Raw genomic sequence first — 12,299 nt, 5'->3', positions numbered from 1 at the left:
CTAAATCCCAAAATATCATTTACTTCTTTTGCAATATTGAAATTTTTTTGAGTTGGGAGCCGTATTCTGTTGAAAAACAATTGCATGGGGCCCAGGCTGGAGAAAAAACGGCTGATTGATGTATTTCATTTATTGTATAGTCCCTATCGACAGTAATGCCCCCCTCTCAAAAAATTTTATGTGATATTGCCACATTTCAGGCTTCAAACTTACAAAAGTCAATTCCATTGAAGTTGGGAAAAAGTTTAAAATGTCAGTAAAATTAGAATAGAATGACTTGCAAACCTTTTCTAACCCATATTTAAATGAATACACCACAAAGACAAGATTATCCATGTTCAAACTCATAAACTTTATTTCCATAAGCAAATAATGATAAACTTAGAATTTTATAATTGCAACAAGTGCCAAAGTAGTTGGGAAAGGGGCTTCTTCACCATTGTGTTACATCACCTTTCCTTTTAATAACACTCAATAAACGTTTAGGAAGTGAGGAGACTAGTTGTTGAATCGTTGATAGTGGAATCCTTTCCCATTCTTGCTTTATGTACAGCTTCAGCTGTTCAACAGTCCGGGGTCTCCTTTGTCTTATTCTGCGCTTTATAATGCGCCACACATTTTCAATGGGAGACAGGTCAGGACTGCAGGCAGGCCAGTCAAGCACCCGCACCCTCTTACTACGAAGCCACGCTGTCGTGAGACGTGCAGTGTGTGGCTTGGCATTATCCTGCTGGAAGAAGCAAGGGCGCCCATGGTAAAGATTCTGTTTGGATGGCAACATACTTTGTTCCAAAACCTGAATGTACTTTTCTGCATTAATGGTGCCTTCACAGATGTGCAGGTTACCCATTCCTTGGCCACTCATGCACCCCCATACCATCACAGATGCTGGCTTTTGCACTTTGCGTGCATAACAGTCTGGGTGGTTCTGTTCTTCTTTGGACCGGAGGACACGACGTCCACAATTTCCAAACACAATTTGGAAAACTGACTCATCAGACCACAGAACACTTTTCCACTTTGTATCAGTCCATTTTAGATGGGCTCGGGCCCAGAGAACCCTGCGGCGTTTCTGGATGTTGTTGATGAATGGCTTACGCTTTGCAACATAAAGTTTTAACCCACACTTACGGATATAGCGTCGAACTGTATTGACTGACAGTGGTTTTCCAAAGTGTTCCTGAGCCCATGTGGTGATGTCCTTTACACATTGATGTCGGTTCTTAATGCAGTACCGCTTGAGGGCTCGGAGGTCACGGGCATTCAATAATGGTTTACGGCCATGCCGTTTACGCACAGTGATTTCTCCAGATTCCCTGAACCTTTTCACAATATTATGGACTGTAGATGATGATATCCCTAAATTCCTTGCAATTGTACTTTGAGGAATGTTGTTTTTAAACTGTTCAACAATTTGCTCACGCAGTTGTTCACAAAGAGGTGAACCTCGCCCCATCCTTGCATGTGAATGACTTAGCTTGTTCGGGTCTCCCTTTTTTATACCCAGTAACAACTCTCACCTGTTGCTAATTCATCTGTTCACCTGCAAATAGTTGGTTGATTTCCATTCATCCACTTTCTGAGTAGTTATTGACACCTGTCCCAACTATTTTGGCACGTGTTGCTGTCATCAAATTACAGAGTTGATGATTTTCTCCCAAAACAATAAAGTTTATGAGTGAAGACAATAAATATGTTGTCTTTGCTGTGCATTCATTTAAATATGGGTTGAAAAGAATTTGCAATTTACTTGGATCAATTTTTATTTGCAATTAACACACTTTCCCAACTTAATTGGAATTGAGTTTTGTATATCCAAACACTATAAATATTTTCTAAGAATCAACAAAATCTCCAAATGATCCAATGTCGATTTAAATGACTAACAATGAAAAACAGCGTGAAACTTTATCATTAAGTCTCAGTTTGAATGCATCTGGTATGTGATGGGCTCAGAGGTCTGTAAAAGGAGACAGACAGCATTATGAAGACTAAAAAACTCAACAGGCAGGTCCTGGATAAAGTTGTGGAAAAGTTCAAAGCAGGAATGGGATACTAGAAGATTTACTCATCTCTTGGAGCACTGTGCAGACAATAGTATCAAAAGGGAGATAGCCTAAAACTACTGCAAACTGAAAAAGACCAGGTCATCCGTCAAAACTTTGAGCCCAAACGAGAAGAAAACTAATCAGAGAAGCATCTGAGAGGCCCATGGTCACATTGGATGAACTGCATGCATACACAGCTCAGGTGGGACGATCTGTTTATAAGACAACTATTAGTCGCAAAAATCTGCATATTATGGAAGAGTGGCAACAAGAAAGCGCTTCCTGAAAGAATGCCATAAAATGGCATTTTTAGCTTTTGCCAGAAGCCACATAGGAGACACACATAACATGTGGAACAATGTCCTCTGGTCAGATGAGACCAAAATTGGACTTTATGGGCTGAATGAAAAGCGTTACATTTGGCGTAAGAGTAACATTGGACATTAATCACCCTGAGAACATCATTCCCACTGTCAAACATGGTTGTGGCAGCATCATGCTTTGGGGTTGCTTTTCTTCAGCAGGGATTGGGAAGAATGTTAGAGTTGATGGAAAGATGGACGGAGCCAGGTACAGAAAGATTCTGGCAGAAAATCTGTTGAAGTCTGCAAGAGACCTGGGAATGGGGCACAGCTTCACCTTCCAACAGAACAACATCCTTAAACATAAAGCAAAATCTACAATGGAATGGTTTAAAACTAACAATATGAAGGTGTTAGAATGGCCAAGCTATAGTCCAGACCTGAATCCAATAGAACATTTGTGGAAAGATCTGAAACATTTATGGACGATCACCACCAAACCCTAAGATACTTCAGCTGTTTTGTAAAGAAGAATGGACAAATATTTCTGTTTTAAGATGTGCAAAACGTAGAGACATACCCATAAAAGATGGCTGTGATCGCAGCAAAAGGAGGTTATACAAACCATTAACTTAAAGGGGGGCAATATTTTTGCAACCCCTAATTGTCAATTTTTTATTTGTTGCACAATATAAAAGGCTGAACAAATTTAGTTTCGTTTCACGATTGCGTCCCTCATGTTGTTGATTCTTGGGATTTTTTTTTTAGTTTTTCATTGATAAGTTTGAACCCTAAAATATGGCAATATGTCAAAAATGTATTAGGGGGACAATACAATACTTTCACAAGGCGCTGTCACGGCATATAGAAGGTCTTAAATCAGATACCACAAATAAAAGATGAGGAAAAAATATCAATTTTTTCTTGTTTACTCGCACAAGTTATGTTTCATCGTCTGTTTGTTCATAAAGGGACCATTTCCTTCAATTGATTTTAAACACTCAAAATAAACAAATAAATATATTTATTTACAAATTAACACTTTAAAACAAATAGGAAAGTAATCTCCGCCTTTTCAACCAAAACAATTCATAATTTGCATTAAAAAAACGTAATGCTTTTGGACTATTAAAATGTTTTATTGCATACAATTTAGAATCTCGACAAATAAAACCGATTTAAAAAATGTAAGTTCAGAAAAATTAGCCACCTATTTGAATTTTGGCTATGAGCCTATGAAAAATATAGATGGGGATACATTTATGGGGATACAAAAAGGGACAGGGGCTAAGGAATCTAGGTGATCATATTACCTTGAACAGCATGTCCATGACTTCTATTTTAAGTCAATTAACATCGGAATGATTTGTTTCCTCAAATGTTCTCTGGTTGATAAATGGTGAGCAGCAAATACAGCTAAAGTGGGTGGTTGATTTTGCCAGTGGCGCTTAGCTTTGGCAACATCCAGCTGACATATTCAAAACTGCATGTCATTGCCTGATGTGATGCAGCTTATTTTTCTCTTGTGCTTCTCTGTTTTGTCTCGTGGGTCGGATGGAATCTGTTGGCGGGCCTGATCCGGCCCGTGGGCTGTATTTTGCCTACCCTTAGTAAATATAGTCATGACTGTATGATTTCTTCATTCTTTACCTCTTTATTCTTTCAGTCATTTATAACTTCTTTTATTGAGTTTGAAATCATTAACTTCATTATTTACTCTTTTATGTGATCGTAAATATTTGACTTTTTTATTTATTCATTTATCCCATCATTATTATTAAGCTTCCCCATTATTCCAGTTGTATTTTATTTAGTTGCCAGAATGGGCCTTGAATGATATCAGTCATTGTAAGAATCAGTTTAAACAAAAGGTCAAGTAGAAATGTCCACTACCACTGTACCTTGTGATTTCCACAATGATAAGAGAGCATGTATGCCATTTTCGATTTCCTTAGGTTTTGTTGTTGCTCACGGAGAACAAAAGTAATTGTTAGCTATTTTGACTGCGCACTTGTGAATCCTATAGCCATTGTCCTGTAGCCCATTTGTGCCCAGAAAATTATGTAATGAAAATGTGAAGAAACTGCGTATCTCAGCTTTCAAGAAGAGAAGTCTTCTTTACTTCTCACTAAGGACAATCATTTTATTTTTGATCCTTACCACACATAGCCCATGATGAGGGCTCGTTTTCGGAGGTAGGCTATCCTGAAGATGTCCAACATGCTTCCCCTTTTTGGCGTCACGTCCACCACCATCTAAAAACACACTCAACATTAGGAACTGTTATATATGTATACTGTATATAGTGATATCTTTGTACTCAACCATAATTCGTTTAGTATTAGTGTTCAAACACCGAATTGTTTGAGTACAAACCGTTTCTTTCCCCGTACGTAGTAAAGGGATTTATTTGGATACGATCCAACGCATTCCAAAATACTCAAATATTAAAAAAAAAAACATGTACTTAAACAATGATGATTAATTAAGGGCGGGGTGCGTCGTTTGAGGTGTATTTCAAAAGTTGAAAGTATAATCTCATCTCATCTCATCTCAATAGCTGCACCGCTTATCCTCAGTAGGGTTGCGGGGGTGCTGGAGCCCATCCCAGCAATCATCGGGCAGTGGGCAGGGGACACCCTGGATTGGTTGCCAGCCAATCGCAGGCCACACAGTGACAGACAACTCGCTCGCTCATTCACACCTAGGGACAATTTGGACCGGCCAATCCATCTGAAATGCATGTCTTTGGAATGTGCGAGGAAACCGGAGTGCCCGGAGGAAACCCACGCAAGCACGGGGAGAACATACAAACTCCGCACAGTAAGTCCAGTAGCTGGTTTTGAACCCACACAGGAGGTTCCCAGGACCTTAAAACTGTGCCGCACATGCGCTAACCACTGCGCCGCCGTGCTGCCCCTGAAAGTATAATATTTTCTCTAATAAATATGTTCAAAGAGCCTTTATAATTTTTTTACACTGTGCCTATCTGCTTTCATCTTGCTTTAGCACTGGTGTTACGGTACTCACAACATATTAAGAAGCAGAAAAGGGGGTTGGGGGGGTTAAGGGTGGAGAGTGATTTTGTTCCCGTGTTTTTTGTTTGTTAATGTAGCTTAAAAATGGTGAGAGTAAGAAGAAGCTTGTTTCAAATACAGTCCAAATGCCAAAATAAACTCCAAAGAGATGAAAAAAGAAGACTTTAATAGTACTTGAGGAATGAGCTGACTTTGGCTGCGATCATGACTTTAAGCCAGAAGATGGCAGAAAAGAGTAGACAATTTCAAGTTGGAGAAATAACTTTTAAATTGGTAGATGATAAAGATGTAAAACAGATAAAAATAAGCATAAACATTTTAAAGCATTTACTTCTCATTTGAGCATGTCAGCCGTAAACCATTCTCGAAATCCGTAATCATTAACTACTTCGACTTGATTTTTGTTTTCATTGTTTTTCCTCTTTTCCTTTCCCTTATCAGTAACTTTCAAGGGTCTCATTATGTATTATCAGCAAAAAAGGGCAATAGAATGCACTGTTTCAGTGTTTTTCAATCACTGAATGATGTAATAAAACGTGGCGTGTAGTGTAACTGAAAACAAGTGCTGAAAAGGACAAGGAAGAATACAAACTAAGTCGACTCAAAGTGACCGAAACGCACCATTTTACTTCTCTTTTGTTTTAGCCCAACCTTTTTGAGGTTTTTGGATACCCGTAGCAGCAAGACATCAGACAATAATGTCCGCTTCCTTTAAGTGAGGCTCATGTTATGTAGAAGAAGTACTGTACTAGTTTCTCAACCCACAAGTGTGTTAAAAATTGCTTGTTTATATCATGTATTTAACTTTTTTATTTAAATCTTTTTTTCCAAAAGAATGACCATTTTTTTACTCCTTGGTCAGGAGGGCTGAATAATGAATGGGCTGAATTGTCTGTCCATTTAAGAAAAAAAAACCCTGACAAATATTGAAGCTGTTCAGTCAAGTAAGAAAAATAATAGGTTATTAACAATAGGCACGTAGGCGCCTTGCAGGGCTGACTCCCTATTGGTGTGTGAGTGTGTGAATGGCTAAGTGTGAAGCACATTGTAAAGCGCTTTGGGAGGTCTTCATTGACTTGAAAAGCGCTATATAAATGCAGACCATTTACCATTTACCATTAATAGCTTGAAAATAATTGTGACATTATTTTTATTTAATTTAGTTTTATTTCCGATAGATAAATGCCAAAATTGGGCTGTGTAGTCCGAACGTTTTTTGCACGATTTTTTAATGAAAAAAAAAAGGGTGCCTACGGTTTTATAAGTCCCTACCGGCCGCCAGGTGAAATTCCGTGCTTGAAGGTGGGGACTAAATAGAATGGTACTACCCAAGTAGCCAACATGGCTGCTCATCTCACTTTGTCAATTATTCGATTGTTTGATTTTTAGTTCGAACACTGGCGCGAAAATGACTCGATTTTTTGGGGGTTCGAACGCCAAAATGTTTGGATGTAGAGTCGTTTGAATACCTAGGTATTACTGTTTATACACTACCGATCAAAAGTTTGGCGTCACTTAGAAATGTTCTTATTTTTGAAGGAAAATAACACATTTTTTCAATGACGATAACATTAGACTAATCAAAATTAGACCCATACATAATTTACGTGGTAAATAACAATTAAAGCTGCAAATGTCTGCTTTTAATACGTGATTAAGGCTCCCCAGTGTTCTATTAGAAGACTGTTTTTGTTAGTTACATTAGAAGACTAAAATATTAATAGAAACCCCTTGTGCAACTATGTTAGCACAGCTGTAAACATATTTGCTGGTTAGAGAAGATATAAAAATTACCTTCCTTTAAATTATCTGGAGCATTACACTTGAGGGTTGGATTAAATTTTCAGAATGGCAAGAAAAAGAAAACCTTTTCCATGAAACTTTACAGTCTATTCTTGTTCCAAGAAATGAAGGCTATTTCATGTGAGAAATTGGCAAGAAACTCAAGATCTACTACAACTTACTTCAGAGAACAGCACAGAGTAGTAAGAGAACGGGGAGCCCTAACTGCACAACCAAGAAAGATGAGTACATTCGAGTCCCTAGTTTTAAAAATAAATGCCTTAAAAGGTCCTTAACTAGCCGCTTCTTTCAATAGTAGCCGCAAAACATCAGTGTCAACATCCACGATGAAGAGGCAACTGATTTGCTGGCCTTCAAGGCTGATTGGCAAAAAAATCATATCTGAGACTAGACAACAAAAGAGATTCATAAAGGCAAAATAACAGACATTGTAAAACTCATTTGATAGATAAAAGTTTGAATTTTTCATGGAAAACACAAAATTGTCTGGGTGACCCCAAATTCTTGAACAGTAGTGTATCTACTCTCGTTCCTATAAACCTGAGGTATAAAAATTTGTGATGGGATTTACTTTATCCAGCAGATCTTGCGAAACTTTCCTCCCATTGACTCTAGCTGCCCTGCGCACCTCCTTCATGGCCTCTTCCCTCTTGCCCTGAGTCATGAGCCAACGGGCCGATTCTGGCAGCATCCTTAAGAGTTCCAAAGAATGGCATGTCGTTCTTTTTCTTTTGTTTCTCAAGTTCATGTGTCACGTGATGGTACTGACCAGTAAAGTGCAGCCAAGGCAAGAAGAAGAGGACAGTAGAGTGTGAGCTGGAGGATCCTCCAGTCCCGGATTAAAAAGGCCAGGCCGGACAACACCATGAGACCAATTGGGTAAAAACTGTGACTGATAATGGTGCAGAAGGCAAACTTGGACGATTCGCACCATTCGCCACCTCGGGTGAAAACGGCAATTGAGGCTTGGCGTTGAAAGTAAATGACAGAATCTGTCGCTCACCTATCACAAATGCGTTTGCAAGGATTCCCGACACGGACATTCCGCAGAGGAACTTGAAAGCGATGTAAACGTAGACATTGGGAGAGAAGGCAGCACTGACGCCAAATAAAAGGAGAAGAAGATGGTCGAGCAAGACCACAAAACGCCGACCAAACCTGGAAGAAAATGGAAAAAGAGTACTGTAAATTTAGGACTACAAGCCTCTACTCCAGGGGTGGGCAAACTTGTTGAGTCGCGGGCCGCATTGGCTAAAACATTTTTTGAACGGGCCAGGAGGAGAAAAAAATGTTGATTACATTTTTTTGTATATCGCGATACAGTCTCGAATACAAACCTAAGCAATACCTGAGTGTAGCTTCTATGCTGTTAGACAGAGGAAAGAAAAGCTACTGGACTTGTTCTAGGTTTGAGGAGTGGTAATATTTATTTTTTTAAATATGTTTAATTTCGGGCAGCATGGCGGGGCAGTGGTTAGCGCGTGTGTGGCACAGTTCTGAGGTCATGATATCGAACCTTCCTGTGTGGAGTTTGCATGTTCTCCCCGTGGGTTGCGTGGGTTTTCTCTCTTCGGCTTCCTCCCACATTCCAAAAACATGCATGTCAGGTCAATTGGCCGGTCCAAATTGCCCCTAGGTGTGAATGAGCGAGTAACCTGTCTGTCCCTCTGTGCCCTTCGACTGGCTGGCAACCAGTTCAGGGTGTCCCCTGCCCACTGCGCGAAGACAGCTGGGATGGGCTCCAGCACCCCCGCGACCTTACTGAAGATAAGCAGTGCAGATAATGGATGGATGGATGGATGGATGTTTTATTTATTTTTCAGTTTGATAGCCGGTCATCTACTCTAATTTCGTTGTTAACCTATTTTTAGAAGCAAAATTTACGTTTATCTGCACTGATTGGGTTTAGAATTAACAATCAATCTATTTTGTGTCAGAATAAGTTACAGTAATACACTTTGAATTTCAATGACAGTTCAAATGAATGACAAGAAGGTTCTTTAAATAAGCAAAGAAAACACAATTTCAATGTTTTCCAGTTCAGGGGATCCAAAATGCATGGGTGGAGAAGCATCTTTTCCGTTATTGGCTCTATCTAGTGTTAAAACGGAGAAGTGCAACAGAGTTGAGCTCAAGCGCCATGTGCGGGCCATATTAAACTATATTTTCAGAATTTGCTGCGGGAAGTTGGCCCGCGGGCCGTAGTTTGGACACCCCTGCTCTACTCTTTCTACATTCAAGCGAGTGGTCGCAAGGGTGTCAGCAGCGACTTCGGACTCGCGCTGGGGCTTACTCGCGGATCTCCCCAGCCCCGTTCCCATCGGGACCCCGCTTTGAGTGCGTCTGTGCCTAGCAGCTGGGATACAAAAGGTCCGGCCCAGGGAATCCGACTGTTTTTGGCCTGGTCATCCTGGAAGGGGGATGACCTCATGTGCAGTCCCTCCGCAAGGTTTCTTACCTTTCCTCATGCTAAGGTTTTTGAGTTTTTCCTTGCCCTCATGTAGGCTTTAGATCAGGGAGGGTGTGTCTGTGCAGCCCTTCGAGACTCCTTGTTATGAAGGGCTATACAAATAAGCTTGACTTGATTTTAATTAAGTATTGCGAGGGCAATGGGCAAGGGATTGGACACAACCATCCCGTTTTGTTGGGTGCTGTAGCACTGCCAAATTCAACCCAAGCACTGCCAAAAATGATAGAATTTTTAAACTACCTTTTCCTAAACAATGGACAGGATAGACCTGAAGATGATGAAAAACGCTCAATACATTTTTTCTAGGTTGTATTCCGGGTACAGTACGTTATACAGTGATTATGTTAAACAACTGTTTTAACACCCAATACCATAACTTTCTTATCATCAACAGATATTAATCCATGTTTTAGCTGCGATGAATCGAATGCATCAATGATCAGCCTAGCTTAATTTTTGCGTATGTTTAAGATTTGACTCTTGAACAGTGTTGATGGATACTAAATAACTTTAAGTGAAATGAAAATAATAATAAAAAGATAGATAACCAGCCTAACAGTCTGCGTGCACAGCAACCCCAAAGCTCTGAACCTAAAATCGCCCCTGGGCAAGGGTAATGGTGATGCGATGTGAATTCTGCCAAGTGCTCTGAATGTCAAAGTGAAAAAATTCAACAAAGCGTGCGTAAACAGCAGGAATAAATATGACTGCCTTCGGAAGCCAAACGCTTTGTGATCTAATTGGTGATGCATATGTGAGAGATATACAAGATACCAGCTCAGTAGCCTAGATGGTAGGGCGCCCGCTTTGAGACTGGGAGGTCGCTGGTTCGCGCCTCGGCCGAGTCATGCCTAAGACTTATAACATTGGTAAAATGGCGGCGCCCTCTGTTGGCTGCGGCTGCATCGGCTCGCTACAACGGGTCAGGTGTATCGACATTTCGTTCTGTGTACATTGTTACAAAGAATGACAATACAAAGGAAATTATTATTATTATTATTATATAAACTCTGTGTTGGCAGAATTATTCAGATAAAAACACTTATTGAGGTTTGACCTCTCTCGCGAATGGAGCGAGCACGGCCCAGCCGCCATCTTCCCAGGTCACCCGGGCCGTACTGACAACATCCGGTCAGTGGGCGTGGTTTGTTGATTTCACACATAAACAGGAAATGAAGTCACACATAAGCGCGACTTCACATTAAAATAAAATTGAGAAACGTATTTACAAATAATGGAATTAGACTGATCTTTGAAACGTGACTATGTGTGTGTGTGTGATGATTGTTTTTATATTAGGAATATAAAAACAGGTTAATTTCATAGCATGGAAGTCTGAGAAATACACAACCAAAAACAGCCAACTTTACAGCCTATGTATGGATGAACGAGATTCCCACTGTCCTTATGGAGTAAGATCACGATCTTGGCAGAACCAGCGGGGAAATGTCTTGTACAGAAAAGTAACATGTTGTGCCACAATTAAGACTGATGTTTGTGGACTCTGTCAGTCTTAATCAACTAGCGCTGCAGTCAATATCAATTAAATTGAACTTAACATATTCGCAGGAGTGGGAGAAACACTTAATGTACTGTACTGATTAAAATTCAGAAGCCCAACAATCACAACAGCCTGTACACTTGCAGTGCCATGCGACTGATGTGCACATGACAAAGTGATAGAAAGGAGACCAAGTATTGCTCGTACTACATAAAAAATAAACATGTAGGCTGACACTCGTTACAGACTAAGGAGGGGTACTCATATGATTGGTCTGACAGTTATTCGACTGATTACAGGTTAATATGATGTCACAGTTTTCTGCCCAATGGAAAAAAATCTACCTGAGAATTAGTCACATGCTGCCACACTAAAATATTCAATCAGCTGACACTACTTGTTAAATGCCTGTGTATATGTTATCACCAATTTAATTTATATTGAGTGCTGCGCTTGTTAAATGAGATTGACATAGATAGATAGATAGATAGATAGATAGATAGATACTTTATTCATCCCCTAAGGGAAATTCACATTTCCAGCAGCATCCCTGAGCTGAGAACAGTACAACAATAAAGCCAAAAGAATACAATACACAAATACCCAGTGTGACGTGCAAATGCCCACTTTAGCATGTTATATAGAGTAACCAAATAGTGCTACACAGAACACATAATGCAGTAAGATTCAGTAATATCCAATGTAGGTGGTGTGGTTTAATGTGGGCCTTTACTCTGCCGGGTGGAGTTAAAAAGCCTCATGGCATGAGGAAGAAAAGATCTCTTCAGTCTGTCCGTAGTACAAGACAGTGACAGCAGTCTGTCACTGAAACTGCTCTTCTGTCCGGAGATAATGCTGTGAAGCGGATGCGATGGATTGTCCATGATTGACCTCAGCTTTTTCAGTGCCTGTCTCTCAGCTACTGTTGTTAGGCTGTCCAGCTCTTTGCCCACAACAGAGCTCGCTTTCCTAGCCAGTTTATTGAGACGAGAGGCATCCTTCTTCTTGACGCTGCCTCCCCAACACGCTGCCGCATAGAAGAGGGCGCTTGCCACTACTGTCTCATAGAATATTTTCAGGAGCTTTTTGCAGATGTTGAAGGAGGCCAGCCTTCTGAGGAAGTAAAGTCGGCTTTGC

General features: G+C 40.2%; 1 protein-coding gene across 8 annotated transcripts in view; it reads right to left on the bottom strand.

Moving 5' to 3' along the window:
* Positions 1 to 12,299, bottom strand: part of LOC148348405 (solute carrier family 22 member 13-like) — a 36,951-nt gene that overhangs the window by 7,406 nt on the left and 17,246 nt on the right. For all 8 annotated transcript variants that reach the window (XM_088322807.1, XM_088322809.1, XM_088322813.1 and 5 more), the window contains 4 exons: positions 8,195 to 8,349; positions 7,961 to 8,132; positions 7,763 to 7,883; positions 4,511 to 4,605 (listed from right to left, as the gene is read on the bottom strand). In XM_088322807.1, coding sequence (XP_088178933.1) covers positions 4,511 to 4,605; positions 7,763 to 7,883; positions 7,961 to 8,132; positions 8,195 to 8,349 — 543 coding nt within the window. The remainder of the gene's footprint in view (positions 1 to 4,510; positions 4,606 to 7,762; positions 7,884 to 7,960; positions 8,133 to 8,194; positions 8,350 to 12,299) is intronic.

Source organism: Urocampus carinirostris, chromosome 18, assembly GCF_059441175.1.
Source record: "Urocampus carinirostris isolate Australia breed hairy pipefish chromosome 18, RoL_Ucar_1.0, whole genome shotgun sequence".
Classification (NCBI taxonomy): Eukaryota; Metazoa; Chordata; class Actinopteri; order Syngnathiformes; family Syngnathidae; genus Urocampus; species Urocampus carinirostris.
This window is presented reverse-complemented; position numbering and strand designations above follow the sequence as displayed.